Here is a 21,098-nt window from a genome sequence, read left to right on the forward strand (position 1 = left end):
TTGAAGAAAACTGGCAAAAAAAATTTACCATATTTCTTTCTAATTTCTGGCACATTTTAGCATATTTTCCTCCTCCATTTAGTATTGGAAAAAAATTAAAAATGGTAACACTGAGGACCACCCGACGAGAAATCATCAGATCCGATCGAATCAGCGAAATCATACACTAGATCCGGATACCTACTCTACGTATTCAATTTGATTAATCAGATCAGGGTTTTGATTATTGGATTAGATCTAGATCTGCCAGAAAACCGGTTTAGAACCAATCATTTCCCTCACTGAGAAATCATCTCTCCAGAAAACTTTCAATTTTGGCAAAAATGCTCACACTTCGAACGCGGCGCCAAAATTCAATTTTAGAAAGAGTGATAATTTTGTTGCAGCAGAAAATTACAAATATTAAGTCATCATGTTTACTCGTTAACCTATTAAAAGCATCATTTAAAATTTCGACCCTAAAATCTCATCTCGTGGTATTTTCATCGTGTTTAAAATGAAATCATTCATTCTTGCGATTAATCATTTTTTAAATTAGCGGTTAGTATTTTTCTCATAACTTCGCTACTCGTTAACTTATCTTTCATCCTTCATTTTATCGGAATTACGAAAATAGATGAAATGAAACACGTTTCCCGTTAGAATAACTTGAGAAAGATAACACCCTGTACTTCATGTAGGTAATCATATAGGTACCTATCTTGAAGTGAAAAACAGTTGGAACCTATCTTATACTTTAACACGTGTAAGTTCATACCAAAGGCTGCCAAATTTACCTATCGTTCGAACCAACCATTATAACCTGGTTCACTGGCATTCTTAAAAATTATACCTATTCATTTCAATATGAATTTCTCATTTTTTTTTCAAATTGAACAACTGAAAAGGTACCTAGACCTACAAACAGTTTGGTACAGTAAATAGAGACAGTCACAAGTAGCATCTCTATCGAACATCCATACTAACTTCAGCCTCCCCACCACCTCGAAACTCCGCCTTTTCGTTGAAAAGCTTCGTAATACAAACTTATCTCATCGTCTGATAATAAAGGCATCGCGAAGAACAAAACCTTTCAACTGGTTTGGTTTACTGATGGTTATATGCGTTTGAGTTCGCGGTTTGTTATTCTGGTTTTTTTGCTCGGTTTTCCTATAGTTTCGTAAGAATTACGTTCACGCCGCGAAAATACATGAAAATGCTGCTGCACCCTTCGGAGGATGAAAGTTCCGATCGTTTTACGGAATATAAGGTCAACAATATGCTGTTACACCCTTCGAAGGATGAAAGTCCCGATCGTTTTACGGACTACAAGGTGAACAATATGCTGTCACTCGCTTCGGAGGATGAAAGTTCCGATCGTTTTCCAGAATACAAGGTGAACAATATGCCTAATAATTCCATCCCACCTTCTTTCGCGCTCTTCATCCCAAATTCGGCCAATTTTCAAGATGATTATGTTTCGTCGTCGTACGAGTTCGGAGGTGCGTCTGCTGCATACTCTGGTGAGTTGAGAATGATTTTTTTTTTCTATTTTTAAATCAAATATCAGTGGCATGAAAATTGAATTATGAGTATATTAGCATTATTTTTTCCCTCGAATGAGACTGCATCGGTAATATTTCATAGGAAGCTATAGAACATCATGGATGATGTGATCATTTTTCAAAATACACATGGGAAATAATAATGATTCAGGAACAGGTCGATGATGATTAGGGACAGGTTTTCTCGAACTAGGAAAAAAGCTCAAATGTCTAGACGCATACGAATTTACCTACATAGGCTTACAAAATTGACCAGGTGTCATTTACAATTCTATAGAATATTCGAGCAATCAAAACTGATTTGTAAATATGACTCGAGGTTTCAATTTATCTCACATTTTTCATAAATTCAGCTGTTTTATGGGTATAAAGAATTGATAATACGCAGGGATACCCCAATTAGACAAGTGCAAAAATATACGTTGTAAGTTCGACATTTTATAATGCGCAGTATTGAAAGTATGTACCTATTTTTTTAATAATGATCCATAAACATGTGATTTATCATGTACAAAACTCACAACGAGTTATTTATTTACTAAAAATAATGAAGAAAAGTTTTCCACCAATATTGAAATAACCTTCGACGTGGTTTTGAATCATTCTCATTCACCATTATTTATGTATGTACTTCGCATGCAAGCATACCGTGTACGAGTATATAAGTATAGGTATAGCACAACAATAGTGTAAGTTATTGTTAGATGAGCAAAAAAATGTACTCGTAACTGATTTATTTAATTATGCAATTTTGTATCCATTCTGATATGGACTTTGATTGATATAATTAGTTAGAAGAGTGTAGGTGTAGGGGAAGGGGGGGGATAAAAGACATTTTGAGATGACCGAAAACACTAGAGAATGAAATGATTTTCTATCAAAAGTATCGCAGAGAGAACCAGGGAAGAATTGTGAGGTTGAAACGTAGTTTTTTTTTGTGGCCTTTCACTTTGGTACGTACAATTTGTTTGAAATTTCAATTCTTTGTTAAAATAATATCGTAGGCGAAAAAATGAATAATACCTAGGTATTTTAAATCAATTTAAGACAAAACGAAATTTGAGAATTTCCATCTCTTTCAAATTGGTTTTCTAATTTTTCGACTCCTTGACTGAAGAGAAACTTTGAAAAATTAAAAATGTGTTCGTTTCAAGCACCATACTAATGATATCTAGTTATAATTGCGATTTTCAATTTCGTAATCATAAATAAATACAACTATCCAGCAGAGAATTTTTTTCAACTGCAAAAAATGCACAAATAGGAGAAATTTTTAAATTTTTACAGTTTGAAGCACATTTTTCGAGGCATGAGAGCTCGAAATGAAATTTTAATTGATGCTACAATGTATTGTTGAAATTAAAATCTTTCGAAGTTGAAATTAAACATTTTTAAAAATCATTTTAAGAAAATAACCAATCAGCAGCGTAGAAAGAAATTGTACCCTTTCAGAGCTAGAAATAGACATTTTTTCAGTTTCTTCAAGGAGTGTGGATGAAAATGGCCAAATGAATTGTCATCACGTAAAATCGATTTTTTTGGGAAAAATTAAAGGCCTTTTGAAAAAAATAGAGAGAAATGACGTTGTAAAGCATAAAATCTTCCATCTGTGGAACGTGATCTGTTTTTTCGACGATTTTTAGTGCTTGAGGTATTTTGAGCTGAAGTAGGAAGGAACTAAACTTGAATCGATTGTGATGACATTTTTATTCAGCTTTTCCATAGCAAAAACTTGGTTTCAGAGAAAAACAAAGAGTCCAATCAAAAAAACACACAAGTGTTTTTTTCAAGAGGCTTTATAATTGAGACACATTTAGCAAAACATTAAAGGTTCAGTTTTATGAAACGAGTTCCTTTGCTTCCTACACCATTGGTCAAGATTTACAATATTTTTTCTCAATTTCAATCTCTAAAAGTAAGTAAATTAATTCAACAGGAAAACTCGTACGCTGCAGCTGTAGGTACTTAATCTCGATCACTTGATTTCAGTTTGAGAAATCAATATCTCTATTTTTCTCTGTTTCAAAATAACACCATAGTTCGACCAAATATTCATTAAAAAAAAAACTAGGTCATTTGTCGAAATTTCAAGAAAAATTCCGTTTGGTACATTTCTAAATTTCTTAAATTTACTCGTAAAAATATGAGCTAAAATAAACTATCTCTGGCGTCGAATTCCCCTCACTCCCCTCTAAAATAATTCGGGGATCTCGAAAAACCAAAATATAGCAAACGTCGTTAAGTCAACCCCCCCCCCCCTCTACACAAGAGACTGACTTTTGAGAGAATTGATTTTTATTCGATGATTCGTTGATTTTTAAAGGAAATCAGAACTTTTCGATGAATTTTTAAAATTTAACACCTGTGTGATTCATCTTTAACTCTTCACTTCTCGAGGAGAAAATTTCCTCTAGTCCACTCCCCCCTCGCTCATCTTTTTTCATGTCACCAGTAATTTCAATCTAAAGAATTTAAGTTTTGGATTTTGAGAGACGGTTTTTCATTTTTTTAAATTTTTTTACGAACTCGTCGATTTGTATTGTATGTACCAAAAAATACTTCTTTTTGAGTAGGAAATTTTTATTATTTCATTCATTTTCGAGCAGTTTCCATTTTTTTTTCAATTTTATTCATTTCTTTTGTTTTTTGGTCGTCCTCTGAAAATTCATATTCTGTGTGGTTTGAATGACACTGAAGTGAGATAAAATTTTCAATTTTTGAGGAAAAATCTTAAAATTTTCGTAAATTTCTTTTAAGTAGGTATTTAAAAAAAAGTGAATGAACAACCATAGATTGAAATTCACTCGCATCAGATTTTATATATGTAAGTACTTAGGTAAGTAGGTAAGGTACCCATATGAATGCAAGAATGCCACCAATAACCTAATTACAATTGTGTAGGTACTTATACCTAGGCAAATTCGAAATTTTTTTCTTTTTGAAGTGCCATCATTTGTACTCCTTTTAAGATAGTCCATTACAAATTTTTTTTCAATGATATGTACTCATCAAAGTTTCCCGAATAATGAATACTTTTTCGACAACTGCTCATTTCGCATTTCTTTGCCTGACAAGGAAACCTTTTGAACTGGCATCTTCCGATTCAACCAGATCGAAAACAAAACGTCTAAAAAAATGTCAAAATAAAGAAGCAGGATTTTTAGTAGGATGTTTTTCAAACAAATCACGATTTTTTTGGAAAAAGGGGGTAAGCGTCGTGAGAATTTAGCACGTCAAATTTTCGCATTTTCAATATCATCGAACATTTTAGGCTTTTTTTCAAAGGGAAGTGGCATCAAAAATATTTTTAATTGTCATTTCAATTTTTTGTTTTTCACATTCTTCAACTTTTATGCCTACCTAGGTATATCATATGTACCTATTTTTCCACCAATTTGTTTTCAAAAAATATAAATTAATTCTTTCAAATTTACTTTTGACCAGTTTAAAGTCATTCTGGACGTTTCAGTGAGTTTTCAGTATTTTTTACAAGCAAATTAATTTCAAATTCTACTCTAAAATGGCCAAAAAATCAACTTGAGCAGTTTCAACTTTGATTTATGCTTATTGGGAATCGTCTTGCACGTTTTAGAATGGTCATCTTGAGATTCCAGGAGTTCCAGCGCAAAATTAATTTTCTGATCGTGAAAATGACCTATTTGAATTTTTGAAATTCTCAAAAATTCACTTAAAATTTAATCACTGAACTTCCAACACCCAAAAATTGGGTCAGGTATGTGAGTTTTAGGACATGTTTTTTCGATCTACGTAGCTGCTAATTTCATATTTTTTCAATTTTTGTTTGTTGGATCTGAGAAACAATTCACATGAAAAAGTTTAAAAAGTGTTATTTTGTATTTTAAAAATTCGAAGTCCTTTTGCCATTGGAGGGGGAAAAGCTTATGGGAGGAAAGAGGAGTAGTCTGTCTCTGTACCTACGAATATTTTCAAACTTTGACCCTTTTTCCAAAATGATCGATTCTCACGAAAAAAGATCTCCAGACTGCCTTATGGCTTGAAAAATATACATGTCTAAGAAGCCTAATAATTCGCTAACTTTCTAGAGAAACCATCACCGTTGTACCGGTTTAGATTTTTGGTAAGCATTCCATAATCCTTAAGATGGATTTTGAATTCGAAGGTACATTTAGAGGCGTGCCAAACACGCGGTGAAGGGTGCCTCACCCCCTTCCCACAGAAAAATTTGATCGAAAAGTTGGAAAATTTTGGAAAAATTGGGTGAGTTGGAAAAAGTTTAGAAATTTTGGAAGGTTGGGAAGAAATTTCGTAAGCAGGCAGAAATCAAAGAATTGCCAAAAACCACGAGTTTTACCTTTCGAATAAAAATTTTCATTTTCTTTTTCGTTTCACCGACCAAAGTTACATGACTTCTCACATCAAAAATAATGTTTTACTTAAAATTTTTCAAAAAAAAAGTCTCTCCGATGCATTCTAGTCTAAAATACCAGAAAGTTTCAACTTTAGCTGAAATATCAAAAAAATGTGTTAAATTTTAGTTAGGCAACAATAACTTCTAATTTTTGCCAAAATTGGTTATTTTTGAAAATATATAATAGGTATTAATCATGTCCTGAAAGAAATTAAGAATTGTAAATTTTCGAGAGGTTGTTTTCTTGCATATTCGGGTCCTATTTATATTTTTAAAAATACCTATATAGGTACGTATTATAATTTTCTGAAAACAAAAAATGCCTAAGCCATGAAAACCTCAACTTTTTGAAATAATCAAAAATGATGTTTTTTATACGTTTAGATTTCGAATTTTTCACAGTTCAGGATAGATTATTATCCATATTTTTTTAAAATTTTCTCTGAACAAAGTTGGAGTATTGAAAAATTGACTTCTCACATCGAAAATCATATTGTTTTACTTCAGAAAAATTATCAATTTTCGAACTCATTGTAATTTTCTGAAAACTAGCTATGAAAATCAAATTTTTGCACCAGTTATTCTACTTTTTAAATTGTGGTTCGAAAAAATTTTGAAAAGAGTACTTGTAAACAAAAACGTTTCGAGTGATTTTGAATGTTCAAAAACGTTGCTTTTATACTTGTCAAAAAATTTGAAGTTTTCTACTCGTATTGACGAGTTGGTAAAATAATGAAATCTAAAATGAAAAATTCGTGATTGTTTTCGTGGCTTTTTTTTTGCCTTTTGGCTTTTGAAAATCAAATTCAAAAGAAGAATAGAATATTTAAGATTTTGCCCGAATGAAGCGAGGGCAAAAGCTTCAGAATTTTTACTATTTGTGAGATACAAAAAATCATTTTCAGTATACGATTTGAATTCCACTGCTGAATTTTTCAAACGGTTTCAAGAATGAAAAATTACTTCAGAAATTCAAAAAACATTATACCAAATCAATACCTGATGCAGAGTTAGTATCGATGCGAAAAAGAGCAAAATAACGAAAAAAGTACGAAATTTCATTCAAAAATACCAAAAAGCATAAAATTTTGACGTTGAAACTTCGTATTACTGAAAATTATTTTTTTGTACCTTACAAATTGTAAATTTTCTGAAGCTTTCGCCCTCGTTTCATTCGGGAAAAATCTTAAATATTCTATTCTTCTTTTGAATTTGATTTTCAAAAGGCAAAAAAACGACCTTTGGGCTCTCCTTCAAAAATGACCCGATCATTCTACAAAAAAGGTATCACGAATTTTTCTTATTAGAGCTTTCTAACAAGATTTCGAAACAAAAGATCACGACTCTTGGTAGCAAATTTTTCAAACCTTAGACGACTTCTTTTCAGGACAGGGGAGGAGGAAGACAATCATAATTTTACAATCCAATCTTTCGTTTTGCAATATTTCCAAATATTCTGACATTATCGGTTACTTATACTCGAAAAAGAGAAAAAACAATCCATTTATTTTCACGACTCATTAATTTCCATTTTCGAAAATGCTAAACTTAATTCCTCATTATAATATCAAAGGACCTTCACAAATCACACCCATAAAATATATCTCTCATTTCCCAACCAATCTGATGAAACACAAAACGTCTCGAAAGCCAAAACCTAAAAAAATTTGATATAGACAAAACAAAAACAATTGAGAAATCGCTAACACACTACTTGGAGGTCAAAACCGTTATCACCTCGCGCCAACAAGATGATACCAGCGAAATTCTCACCTACTATCTCTATATAAATTAACGAGGTTTCGAAACACATCACTCTCAAGTTCTAAATTTAACACGCCTAAATTATAAAAATCATTTAATACATACATTCCTACCTTCCTTAATTATTATGGTCAATTTTAGATAGCATTTATAGATACGAGTAGGTATTTGCCAATACTCTTTTGATTTTCCATCATAATTAATAAACATTTCTCGTACATTTTTCAGACCCTCCCGAACTGCAGTTGCAAAATACCACCAGTCAACAAGTCGTCCCTGCAGCCTCAATGGAGAACAATCCAGTCAGCACAGTGGCGACCATTCCCATTGTGAATCAATTCTGCGCCATATGTGGTGATAGAGCCACTGGAAAACATTACGGTGCTGCAAGTTGCGATGGTTGCAAAGGATTCTTCAGGAGATCTGTTCGAAAGAATCATGTCTACGCTTGTCGGTAAGATAAATTGATTTCTGTATAAAAGTTATAATATTTTGTATAAATATTGACATGGCGATTACCTATCATCAGACCCATTCACGTGTCTTCTGATTAACATTTTAAGAACGTCTTTTAATATAGATAATTCATGTTTTCTGAGAAAAGTTCAACTTATCTGTTTATGTGTAAATTTCTATAGACGGGAAATTCACAATTCACATATTCATGGTATTGGTAGGAGGAATGCAATGTATAAGACGAAAACAAAACATAATTTCGTACTGTCAGGAACGTAGATAGGTATTCATTCATTGTAAAAATCGTTTTTGTATTGGGATAATTTTTTTAGTTCAATTTTATGATCAATGAGTTCTTAAAATGATTCTAAACAGATTTTAGATTTCCACTACCTATTTAAAGTAGGTAACAAAATAATAAAAATCATTAGAAATTTACTAACCTATCAATGCAGGAAATACGTAAAGAATATCTCATCAATAATATTATATCGTGTGTAAATTCGTAATCGAAATTTTTCATAATGAACATAATATTTAGGTAGTTTTAGTTTCCTTGAAACGTAAAAAATTTAAAGAGCCTAATCTAAAATAGACGTAAATAGATAAATTAGAAGCTTTTACGAAACACTCGCTATATAATATCTCTATAATATGATAACACTGATTAGGAAAAGAAGAGAAATAACTCAATTATCACGAAAATGCGGTCATATTCGTCCTCATTACTCGAGTATTTACTCGAATGTTTGCGTGGGTAGATATCTAGTAAATTCGGAAAATAAACGATAATTGGGGGGAAATGGTGAGAAAAAATACACCGATGGGAAAAACCATTTTTCGAGTCCATTAAGCGATTTTTTTTCAATCGAGCAATTCTCAATTTCTCGATAGATAATTTTTTTTTCGCCATTTCTGATCTCGTCGAAAATTTCAAATACTCTGATACTTTGGCACGAACGAGTAGGCACACCTATAATATTTTCTACTTTATAACAGCCATTAGCCATTAATAATTCTCACCGTTCAAAGGTATAATTTTTTTCGATCAACGAATGAGAACTTTCCTATCCATCAAACCGATAGGTAAATATTTACGCCTCATAAAACGGCGTAAATTTACCTACACAGCTACATTTATACAACTAAAATAAATGAAAAAAAAAATTTCAAATTCTGTGTTAATAATCAGATTGAATTCCCTTCGTCTAATTAACGTCCGAGATAACCCAACGACACCGCGTTTTCTTCTTTTTGTTATACGTCTCGAATCTCGAATATACGAATTTTTATCTCCCTTTTTTTTTTAATACTTAGATATCGTTCTTCTTGAGATAAAAAATCACCTTCTTTATCTTATAAATACATTCGACAGCTAACCAGTAGTGTGAAAATTTATACGAGAGGAACGGTATGCTTTCCATTTACGGAATAATTAGATCGGTTTCTTTGTTTTAAATACGAGTAAATATTATAATGAATCGATGCCTCTGTTTTAGGTTAATTTCTGGTTGTAAGACGTAAGATAGGTATAAATACACGTGGATGGGATTAGGAAGTGCGTATGAAAATATTAACAAAGTGTAGGGAGAAATGGTTAATCTGCAGTTGAATCTAATTAGATTAGGAATTCTGTAAGAACTGTACGAGTTATCTTACGACGACTGTATAGGTAGAGGAAAATTTATTTAGCTGCACACGTTGAAAAGTTTTCATTCAGGGATCGACGAACTTATTTAATGAGGTATTATTTGATTGATAAATGGGCCATTAACTTTTTCCAAGTTTTATAAGCGTGGTCTATTTAGATAGGATACGAGCTGCAATATTGGAAATACAATAATTATCGTATCTATATCATGCATTATTTTTATTTCAAGTAGGTACATAGTAGTAGGATTAGGAGTAGGTAACTTAATCTTATTCTTGATTTTTTCATCATCTAAGAGCCCCATCTATCCTAAATGTAATCAACTAGGTAACTGAAAAAGGAAATTTTTGATTGTTTTCAGATTCAACAGAAGCTGTGTCGTCGATAAAGATAAACGAAATCAATGCAGATATTGCAGATTGCGAAAATGCTTCAAAGCTGGCATGAAAAAAGAAGGTAAGGTACCAATATAGGTACTCTCATAAATAATCAATCAAGACGTAGAGTAGATACGAGTATTTCATAAGAGGCGGACGAGAGGACTGGAGGTATTTGATAGAAGGGAAGAGAAATTCAATTTATTTAAAATCAATTTTTAGATTGTTATTACAAGATTTTTGAAGAATCCATGCAGATTACTAAAATTTAAAAATTATTTCGAATTTCAATAAATAATCTCAATCATTTTCCATGATCATGGCTCAGTTCCTTTTGATTGTGCATGTTTTCAAATCGGTTTGAAGAGAGTTGAAATAGGCTTACTGAACTTTGCCAAAACTTTTTTTTTTTTGAAAGAATTGAATCAGTCAATGTTTCTATTCTTTCGAACGAGTTCAATTTTTTTTCCAACCATTCTCCACGTTAAAATAAAATATATCGTACATATATTTATCAATGCCATTGTATCTTGTGCTTCTGGAGCAATACCAGAAAGTAATCTTAACTCAACACGTTATCGAAATGGGTAAAAAAAACTCGAGTACCTATATAGATAGTGATGTAGGCAGAGGCACTACTTAATTATGTACTTCCTCACTTTCGTAATCTACCAAAATATTGAAAAATGTTCGAAAATATGGGCAAGCTGTTTGAAAAAGGGCCGATTCAGCTTTTTTTTTGTTGAAAATATCAAATAATATTAGGGTAATTCTCAAAAAAAGTTTGAAAATCATATAACAGGTGGTGTACTTGAATACTATTTACAATTGAAATTTTTTCGGTGGCATTGTGTAGATATCAACTCGGGCATCACGTGCATATAGTTTCACGCCCCCCCCTCCACTATGGGTCAAGTCCTCCCAAATCCCGAAAATTCCATCGTCGTGGCTTGTAACCACTTTTAATTTTTCAACTTCATCTTCAAAAATTAATTACACTGTCACTTTTTCTGAGAAAAAAAAGGATACATATTATTGTGTGATATCCTGAGTAAATGATAGAACCAATACAAATTTTCAAAATGATATTTTATACCCTGAAACCGAGGCCATAGAAAGATGTAACCAGTTTTTGTTCATTTTTTCCTGGCTCTCCTATTCGACTTTTCTTGCGGTGAAATGGCTACACTGTATTGTTTCAGTAATAGCAGTGCTGTGCACCATTTCACAACCATCAAGCAAATACAGTCACCCCTTCTCCGAATGGTAATCTGCGAAAATTATACAGATTACCATTTTTCAGATCCATCGCCGTGGCTTATCATTCTCACGTTTAAAAGAGACATTTTTTTTTCTTGAAAAAAGAAGAAAATATTTAAATGATAAGTATTTGTGACCACAATTTTGAAAATTGAAAAATTATTGATTCTACTACCAGTATAACAAATTTTAGTTCTTTTTTTCTTACGTCGTGGATAGTATAGTTTGGTATTTCGTCGTGGCTGTCGTGATTTTTCTGTCCACGGCGAAGGAAAGTACCTACCTTATCGTGTTTGAATACTCCCATTAAAATGTACCTGGTACCTACTTGATGACCTTCTTGTGAGCTAAAGCTACTAATAACTGCTCCAGTTATACCTACACCTACTCAAAAGTAGTAAACTGCCTTTCCTTTCAACAATATATGACACCGATTTTTTTAAATCTCCTACCCCCACCCCCATTGAAGATAACTTGGGCCTGAAGTCATTTTAAGGGTCCTGTGTATGCCTAAAATCGAGTCTCTTTTGAAAAAAATTCAAAAAGTTTTAATTTTTGAAAAATTTTAGTATCTACTGAAATTTAAACTTTTTTTGAGAATTACCCATCATGAAGTTCAATTCCGAATTCCAGTTGAAAAAAACTCCTTCGCACAATCTCAAATGCATGACAAAAATTTGCATAAAACATCGTTGGAAATATTTTAAAACACGAATAAGACATCAAAATGATTGCAAATCAACAAAAAATGGTGAAATTCCAATGAAATTGTAAAAAATTATAAAAACATCCACATTGAAAATGTTTCCTTTACGTGTCGTAAAACATGAAAAAACACTCCAATCAATAAAACCTGCCAAAAAATGATGAAATTTTATCAAAAAATTTAACGAAATTTAGTCAGAATTGTAGTTAACATGGTTAGAAATTTGTTAAAATATTACAAGAGTAAAGATCAAGCATTAAAAATTACTACAAAACAACACAAAAATGATAAAATCTCAGAAAAATTTGATCAAAATTCAGATGAAATTGAATAAAACATTGTTAAAATCTCTTCCAACACAATTAAATGTATCAACAGTATTGTAGGTAAATTAACAAAAACGCGTAAAATTCCAGACAAATTCGGCAAAAATTGCATGAAAAAATGGTTTAAAAATGAGTTGAAATCACACAAGAACACAAAAAGTATCACAAAGTCAATGAAAATGACCAGAAATCGTCGAAATTTCAGTAGAATTTGTACATAATAACATAATAGAAATCTTTCGAAATGACGTAAAAATACGAAAAAATTACTAAAATTATTAAAGTTGGCTGAAAAGTAATGAAATTTCAGTTCCACTTCACAAAATGTCGTAAATAACGTTAATTTGGCTCAAAAACATCTATTAAAATGAAGTATCAAGATCGCAGAAAACTTACAGAAAATTACGAAATTTTCATCGACCATTACTAGGAATCTTGTAAAATAGCAAATACATGTATATATGTATAAGGCTCGATAGACATTTCCTCAATTGTTTTTCTCAAAAAAAAAATACCTTTAGTAACCAAAAAAGCTTGGAAAAGTAACTATAAAAGCGACAAGACGTGAGTAAAACATTTACTTGAATGAATGAAAAAGGACCAAAATTTTAAAACAAGTGGACCATTTTGCAACTTTTTGGTAAAAAAATCGAGACTTTTTGAAAACATGCTGAAAATTTTTACAATTTATAAAAAAAAAAAAAAACAATTTTGGCAATACCTAAGCAAGATTTAAACAATTTTAGCAGAAGGGATGGTCTTTTGACAATTTCTAGCAAAGAGCAAGACTTTCAGACAACTATTGAAAAAAAAAGACTCCTTGAAATTTAGACATTTTTCTGAAAACCAACACTTTTTGTCATTTTCTGAGAAAGCGAAAATTTTTGACAATTTTTTTCTAGAAATTTCTGACAATATGGAGAACATTTTGTTGACAATTCACGGCAGAAAAAAAATGATGGCTCGCTGTTTGAAGATTTTTGTCAAAAAAGTGAAACTAATTTCTGCAATTTCTTGTTTTATCGTTGAAAAAACGAGACTTTTGGACAATTTTTAAAGAAAAAAAGTACAACTTTTCGCAATTTTGCCAAAAAGCGAGGACTTGTAATTTTTTGGCAAAAAATAGAATTTCTGGACAATTTATGTGCTGTTGGCAAAAAAACACTCAATACTTCGTAATTTTAATCGAAAAAAACGTAACTTTCTTCAACTTTTGATGGAATGGCAACACTTTGTAGGAATTTCCAGCAAAATAGCGATACGTTTGGACAGTTTGGGTAACTTTTGGGGAAAAAATTTATATTTTTCGGGATTTTTGGCAAAATATCGACAACTTTTGGAATTTTTAGTAAAAAGTGAGACTTTTTGGCAGTTCTGACGAGAGACGGCCGTAAAGCTGGAAAGGCAGTGTAACGTACCAGTTGGAAAAAAATAAAACAGCGTATACTTTCGTATAATTAGGTATTCACCAACATTTTCTTCTAATTCAGGATGAATTTTCCAAAATATATTTTTCGAAAATTTGCAAAAAAAAAAATGACAAGATAACTGAGTACAAATTGTGCATAATAATAAGGAAAAAAACATTCGATATTACTGAAAGGTATCAAAAAGTAATAAAATTTCAGTGACATTCGACAAAATGTAGCAAAAACAATTTAGGTAAATCAAGCATCAAAATCATTCCAATTCCAGAAAAAAAAACACGTAAATTTTCAGTGAAATTCGACAAAGCTTGACAAAAATTACACGAAACATATTTGAAATCTCTTCCACTCCCTAATAAAGACATTAAAAACACTATAAATCACAAACATTTCATGCAAAGCTCGTCCAGAATTGCATTTAAAAAATATTAAACAGAAATCAGCACTAAAAATCAATGAAAATTACGAACCCAAGGACCGAAAGGGGTATTTTTTCAAAAGTTTACCAATTTAAAAGAATTCTGACGCAGAGACTAAGTTTATTTTTAAAATATCGACCAAATTTATTTCAATCAAATCATCGAATTGTTCCAATTCTGGTGGCATTCATCAGAAAGAAGACCAGAAACAAAAAATTCTCTCAAAAAAATTACGACTTGGATTTTTTTGTTCTTAAATTTTTTCCAATTTTTAGAACTTCCATGTTAGGAGGTCAACATTGTTTTGGAGGGCTGACTGCTGAGGGAAGGGGTTTCTCGAAAAATGGATTTTTAAAAAGGATTCTTCCCAGAATGAAGAATGTTCAAAAATTTCGTATGGACTTGAAACTTTTCATCTTTTTTGATTTTTTCCAACATTGAGGGTCTCTGAATGATTAATTGGAAAAATTCGGTCACGAAAATGGAGGATTTTCAAATTGAAAGGATTTTCATGATTTTCTCACAAAGGAAGGGGAGGGAGGCTCTTATAGCATCACTTTTTCGAAGGTTCGAGAAAAATGAAAAATATGGATTAATTTTTTCACCTTTGGTAACAACTTTAGGGGAGCTGGGAGGTAAAAATTTCAACCTTGCGAAATAAGGTAGATACGTCTACCTACCTACACTATACTCATTACTCAATGATGGAGTAATAACGTTGTAATCCCAGCTCATGAAAAATTTTTCACTTACAGCCGTCCAGAACGAAAGAGATCGGATAAGCTGCCGAAGACTCAGTTACGAAGAACGGTCATCTTTAAGTGGACTTTCTGTTACTACATTATTGAGTGCTGAAATGCTTTCGAGACAAGCTGGCGGTACAAAAGAGGTAGGTGAATTTTCGCAAATAATTTCAAGAATAGAATTTTCGATCCAAGTCATCATTAGGATAATATTTTAATACTTATCCAATTTTAATAATTTTTTTTTTTTTTTGATAATTTTCATGTAGCCTACAAACATTGATCTATCAGTGAAGCAAATGGCCAATATCGATGATGTATGCGAATCCATGAAGCAACAATTGTTATATTTAGTAGAATGGGCCAAATACATACCCGTATTTTCCGAACTATCCCTGGACGATCAGGTAAAAAAAAAACACATTTTCGTGAAATTTTAACTATATAGCTACTCTGGATCTGAAATACCTAATTCATTTTTTTTTACAAATAGGTTGCTTTATTACGAGCACACGCCGGAGAAAATTTATTATTAGGATTGGCCAGACGTTCATTACACTTAAAAGATATCCTATTGCTAGGAAATAACTGCGTCATTACCAGATACAACAGTGGTAAGAACAAAATACAATAAAAAAATATCAATAGGTCAATAAAAATGATTAACAACTTAATCACGTGTATATTTCCTTTTTGTAAACAGAATCCAATATATCAGCAGATTTAGATATAAGCCGAATCGGTACAAGAGTAATGGATGAATTGGTCAAACGTCTAGCTGAAGTTCAAATAGACGACAGCGAATTCGCTTGTTTAAAAGCCATAGTCTTTTTCGACCCTAGTAAGTGTGAAATTTATTTAAATTATTCACATTTGTGGGCAAAACGAAAACCATACTCAACTCAAGAGGAAGAATAGGAAAATTCTAGATATGTGAACATTGATCTAATTGAAAATTTTTTCTTTCAGATGCTAAAGGACTAAGTGACAGCGCCCGTGTTCAATATTTGAGAGATCAAATTCAAATAAACTTAGAAGATTATATCAGTGACCGCCAGTACGACTCCAGAGGCCGATTTGGCAAATTGTTATTGACTCTTCCACCCCTGCAATCGATATCGTGGCAGATGATTGAACAAATCCAGTTCGCTAAATTATTCGGCGTAGCTCAGATCGACAGTTTACTGCAAGAAATGCTTCTTGGGGGTATGTAGTTTATCCAGTTTTAATAAATTTATTTGTTATAATTTAACAGGCACATTACTCGAAAATTTGTATACCTAATTTTTATTCTAATTCCAAAACGTTTTAATACCTACGCTAACATTTTTTACAACACACTATACAGAATTAATTACTCCTTAAAGGTCAAAATAAAACAAAAAAAATCGAATTAAAAACTTGGACTAATTTAAACATACCTATTACCTACCCAATGAGAAATAATTGGATGGATCTGATCTGCTCTGGACATTCTGTGGACCCAATTTGACCCAAACAGAACTGATAAGATTAAAATTTGATTGGATCAGATATGTTCAGAGCTGATCAGATTCAATGGTGGAGGAAAAAACACCAATTTTACCAATTTGTTTTCATATTCATACAACTTATAAAAATTTTCATTTGCTGTTTTCGATTTTTGGTGGCCGAATATTGAGTTTTTTCAAACAAATTGACTTGAATAAAGCAAGGGCGAAAGTTCTTGGAAATTCTATTTTGAGAAGCTCAGTCGATTTTGAAAAAAAAAGAGGCCAAATTTGAGTGAAGCAAGGACAAAAACGTTTGAAAATTTTGTATTTTGAGAGAGCTAAAAACGATGATTTTTTATGTGAGAGTTTATTTTTGGCTTTTAAAATCTTAGTACATATTTGAAAAAAATTTTCAGATTGTTACTCGTAATTTTGAAAAAGAAAATAGAACAAGCCAAAGTGCTGAGGGAGGAAGCTCTTAAAAATGTGTGTTTTGAGAGGCATAAAAACGATAATTTTTATGCGAGTGGTACATTTTTTCATTCAAAATTTTAAAAATTGAATGATGAGTATTTTTTTTAGAAGTTTCAATTTCGAAAAACAAAACAAAACAAAACCCACCGAAGCGAGGGCAAAAACTATCGAAAATTTATGATCTGAGATGTGAAAAAAATCAGGTATTTCTTTCATCAAAGGCCCTTCTTGTGCCAGGCATTTCAGAAAGCGCGAGTCAGGGAAAATTTGCCCTCTCCTCCCCCCTCTCGACAGTTCTGCTTGATCTGAGTAAAAAAAAGACATGATCAGATCATGACATTCTTCAAATCTGCTTAAATCAGGCCAGATCTGAGCAGATCAAAGTACATATTTTAATCCTTAGGGGTCATTCCACGTCAATTGGACCAAGAAGTGGTAGGGGGGTTCGGCGATTTTTTTGAAATTTTTGCTGTGGAAAGACCTTCCGAAGGGACGACCAATAGCGCAAATCGCAGCCCTCTAGCCCATTTTTAAAGGCAGCCAGGGGGTGTCAAAGTTTTCAGTGATCCTAAAATATCATCCATTTCAGCAGTGGATTACTCAACCGTGATACCTACCAAAATGGAACTTCATCTCATAGTTAGGGGTTTTAAAAGGCTTTTTGGTGATATCATAAAAATCAGTGTTGCCACTTTTTTTCGTACTAAAAATTAGCTCAAAAAGTTTCAAAACGTAGTTTTCATATAGTTTCGACTCTCAAAAGTTCTGAAAAAAATATATTATGCACAACTTTTCATGCTGAACAACATATTAAGAAATTGGGATGGTAACATGTTGCAAAGTCGATTTTAAAAAATTCAAAGTTTGCGGAAAAAATGCGATTTTTCGATTTAAAACATGAAAAAAAGTTTTTATAGGCGAAGTTGACCCATTCGACTCCTATTTTTACGTATCTGTTGAAAAAGTTGGAAAACCCCTTTCACTCGATGAAATGAACTCCTCACAAAAAAATCAAAATTCTAAAAGATTCAAAAAATGAACGAATTTTTAGTTTTTTGTTGTGAGTGTGATTTTTATCAACTTTTTCATGAAATACGTCAGAAAGAGGTCAAAATAAGACAACTAAATAAATTTAAACTTTTTTTGATGATGGAAATTGAAAATTGAATTTTTTTGAATTATGATTTTTTTGTGAGAAGTTCATTTCATCGAGTGAAAGAGTTTTTCCAACTTTTTCAACAGATACGTAAAAATAGGAGTCGAATGGGTCAACTTCGCCTATAAAAACTTTTTTTCATGTTTTAAATCAAAAAATCGCATTTTTTCGCAAACTTTGAATTCTTCAAAATCGACTTTGCAACATGTTACCATCCCAATTTCTTAATATATTGTTCAGTATGAAAAGTTGTGCATAATATATTTTTTTCAGAATTTTTGAGAGTCGGAACGATATGAAAACTACGTTTCGAAACTTTTTGAGCTAATTTTTTGTACGAAAAAAAGTGGCAACACTGATTTTTATGATATCACCAAAAAGCCTTTTAAAACCCCTAACTATGGGGAAAAGTTCCATTTTGGTAGGTATCGCGGTTATTGAGTAATCCACTACTGAAATGGATGATATTTTAGGATCACTGAAAACTTTGACACCCCCTGGCTGCCTTTAAAAATGAGCTAGAGGGCTGCGATTTGCGCCATTAGTCGTCCCTTCAAAAGGTCTTTCCACAGGAAAAATTTCAAAAAAAAAATCGCCGAACCCCCCTACCACTTCTTGGTCCAATTGACATGGAATGACCTCTTACCATTTTCATTAATTATGGTCAACATTTTATTTTTCACTAATAAAAATCAATTAGGTATCTTACTTTTAATTTTAAAAATCATGATGATGAAAGAACTATGAGTAGACCTAAGCTACATCAAGTTATCAGAGGGTTTGAGTTTATTTTATTTTCTTCACAAAAAAATGTAATTTTTCAGAAGTATACGACGATCCCGGGAGTGACCTCGTCCATAGAATTAAATTAATTAAAATATGGAAACTAGTAAAAGGTGATAAAAAAATTATTTTACCCGTTTCATCTACTTAGGTATTTGTTTAGGGGGATTTTTTAATGCAATCATTTGGCATCATCTCATATATTCTCATTCATTTTTTTTCTGGGAAAACATCTCATTCAATTTGAAAAGTTCGCTTGAAATAATATACCTCATCTGAGGGCGCATACGGAAAGGGTCCTTATGACCAAAAAAAAAAAAAAAAAAAAGTTCTCTGAAATTGTTGTAGGAACCCTTTACAGAGTTCCTACAACAATTTCAGAGAACTTTTTTTTTTTTTTTTTTTGGTCGAATTGTCCCTTTCCGTATGCGCCCTCACATATGCTTTGCTTTCACACAAACATATTTCACATTGTTTTCATCACATTAATCATATCAATGGTGTATTCTTAATCCATCTCAGCTATAACTATCTCATTTGTATGCCAACGAATTAATACCATCAACACTAAAACTTTCAACTCGAGAAAAAAAGTCCATAGGTAGCTCATTTTTTCCCCATAATAAATATAGAGAAAAATCGTTGCATTAATTATCAACTCATCGGATGTATTTTTCCATTAAATCAATTACCATCGCTTACTTTGTAGGTTGAAAAATTAGTACCTGTATTTTTATCTTGAAAAATTATCAATTAAAAAAAAAAAATTATCAATATTGAAAGTCATTCAACACTTAAATCATTTTCAATAAGTATACAGGTTATCTAATTTTTCTTCTGAAGGTGGAATGCGTATCATGTGTTCTATTTGAAATTACGCGTATCACCCCATTTCCAATTTTTAACCACCGAACAGTATTATTAATTGTTTTCGAGATAGGCAACTACTTTTAAAATCAAATCAACAAGCTAACTTGAGATTTCTGTTTTTGACAGGCTGTACGAGTAACTCCGGATCATCTTTATCAGTGCTGGATAGACCCCTGACAGATTGCAATCAACCGGTGACACCAGCAAATGTTCGAGATAGCCTAATGATGAACCAAATGGAGAACGATGGTTCTTGCAACTTGCTGGTGCCCAAAATTGAGAACATGTGAGGTCAATATTATAAACGAGACGTTTTATCATTAAGCATCTATTATAAGTTTCGTCGGTTAATCAGACATTTTTTCCATTTTTTATAAGTTTTATCGTTGAGCCTACTTATTATAAGTTTCGTTAGTTATTCAGGTCTTTTCCTCTTTTTTTTTTTTTTTTGTGAATTGACAATTTTTAACAATTAACTAAACTTAGAAATGAGCTTGTTATTTTTATTTTTTCTATAAAGTAATTTTTTGTAACATAAGGCGTATTTACATCCTACATCTTTTTACTTCATTAATTTACATTTTAAAGACATTTTTTTCCAACGTTTAATATTTTTAGCTACCTATACAAATAATTTGTCACTGCGATAGGTATAGAGTAATTTTATATTTTAAAACAATAATAATTTCAAAATTTTACTGCTTTTGTTTTTTATTGAAATTTTTCTCTTCAATTAGCTCAGCTGTTATACAATGTCGAGTGAGAAATAATTTAGTGGAAATAGCCATCATTGAGCAACAATATGTATAGCGAATATTTGCGATAGGTATAGGTAAGCCAATGGCGCCTATGATTTTGAAGAAACATATCACAATAGCAAGAGCAACACAATCACACATACAGGTCGTGATTTTTGTTTGTTTTATATGAAATTATCAATAACAAGCATCTTACACATTAACACGTGACGTAATAATCAATGACAAAAAGGTTTCGGCGTACTTCTATACGCGTATAGGTAGTTAGGTACATGCTGAATACTTCTCAGATAATGAGATTTTATCGTTTTGTACATGTAAGTATTTACATCCTATTCCTATTGTGCATGATATGGATACGAGATTAGCTTCAAAAATATTAGTCAAATAAGTCGAAAGTTCGAAGATGAGCTTTTTTGAGCGCTCGGTTTTCAAAATCTTGCCGGATTTTGAAGCTAAAATGTCGTAATTAGAAAAAAAATTCAAGAAGAAATTATTTTTATGATAGGGATTTACAACTCT

The 21,098-nt window shown here is 31.8% G+C and overlaps 1 protein-coding gene across 2 annotated transcripts; it reads left to right on the forward strand.

Annotated features, from left to right (window-relative positions):
* Positions 1 to 1,038: 1,038 nt before the first annotated feature.
* LOC135839403 (hepatocyte nuclear factor 4-gamma-like) lies at positions 1,039 to 20,516 on the forward strand. Of its 2 annotated transcripts, XM_065355414.1 has the most exons (10): positions 1,039 to 1,502; positions 7,927 to 8,152; positions 10,167 to 10,261; positions 15,076 to 15,209; positions 15,333 to 15,470; positions 15,557 to 15,677; positions 15,767 to 15,904; positions 16,033 to 16,269; positions 18,990 to 19,061; positions 19,945 to 20,516. In XM_065355414.1, exons 1-10 carry the CDS (start codon positions 1,190 to 1,192, stop codon positions 20,106 to 20,108), a joined length of 1,638 nt encoding a protein of 545 aa, XP_065211486.1. In that variant the 5' UTR covers positions 1,039 to 1,189; the 3' UTR covers positions 20,109 to 20,516. The 2 variants fall into 2 exon arrangements, with proteins under 2 accessions (XP_065211486.1, XP_065211487.1); XM_065355415.1 differs by lacking the exon at positions 18,990 to 19,061 and having other exon boundaries at positions 1,041 to 1,502.
* Positions 20,517 to 21,098: the final 582 nt, after the last annotated feature.

The sequence above is a fragment of the Planococcus citri genome, chromosome 3 (assembly GCF_950023065.1).
Source record: "Planococcus citri chromosome 3, ihPlaCitr1.1, whole genome shotgun sequence".
In the NCBI taxonomy this organism is placed as follows: Eukaryota; Metazoa; Arthropoda; class Insecta; order Hemiptera; family Pseudococcidae; genus Planococcus; species Planococcus citri.

Coding starts and splice junctions, on each gene's coding strand:
- LOC135839403 (XM_065355414.1), top strand. CDS start 1,190: ATGAAAATGCTGCTGCACCCTTCGGAGGATGAAAGTTCCGATCGTTTT. Junction 10,262..15,075: donor AGCTGGCATGAAAAAAGAAG/GTAAGGTACCAA, acceptor TTTCACTTACAG/CCGTCCAGAACGAAAGAGAT. Junction 15,905..16,032: donor CATAGTCTTTTTCGACCCTA/GTAAGTGTGAAA, acceptor TTTTTCTTTCAG/ATGCTAAAGGACTAAGTGAC.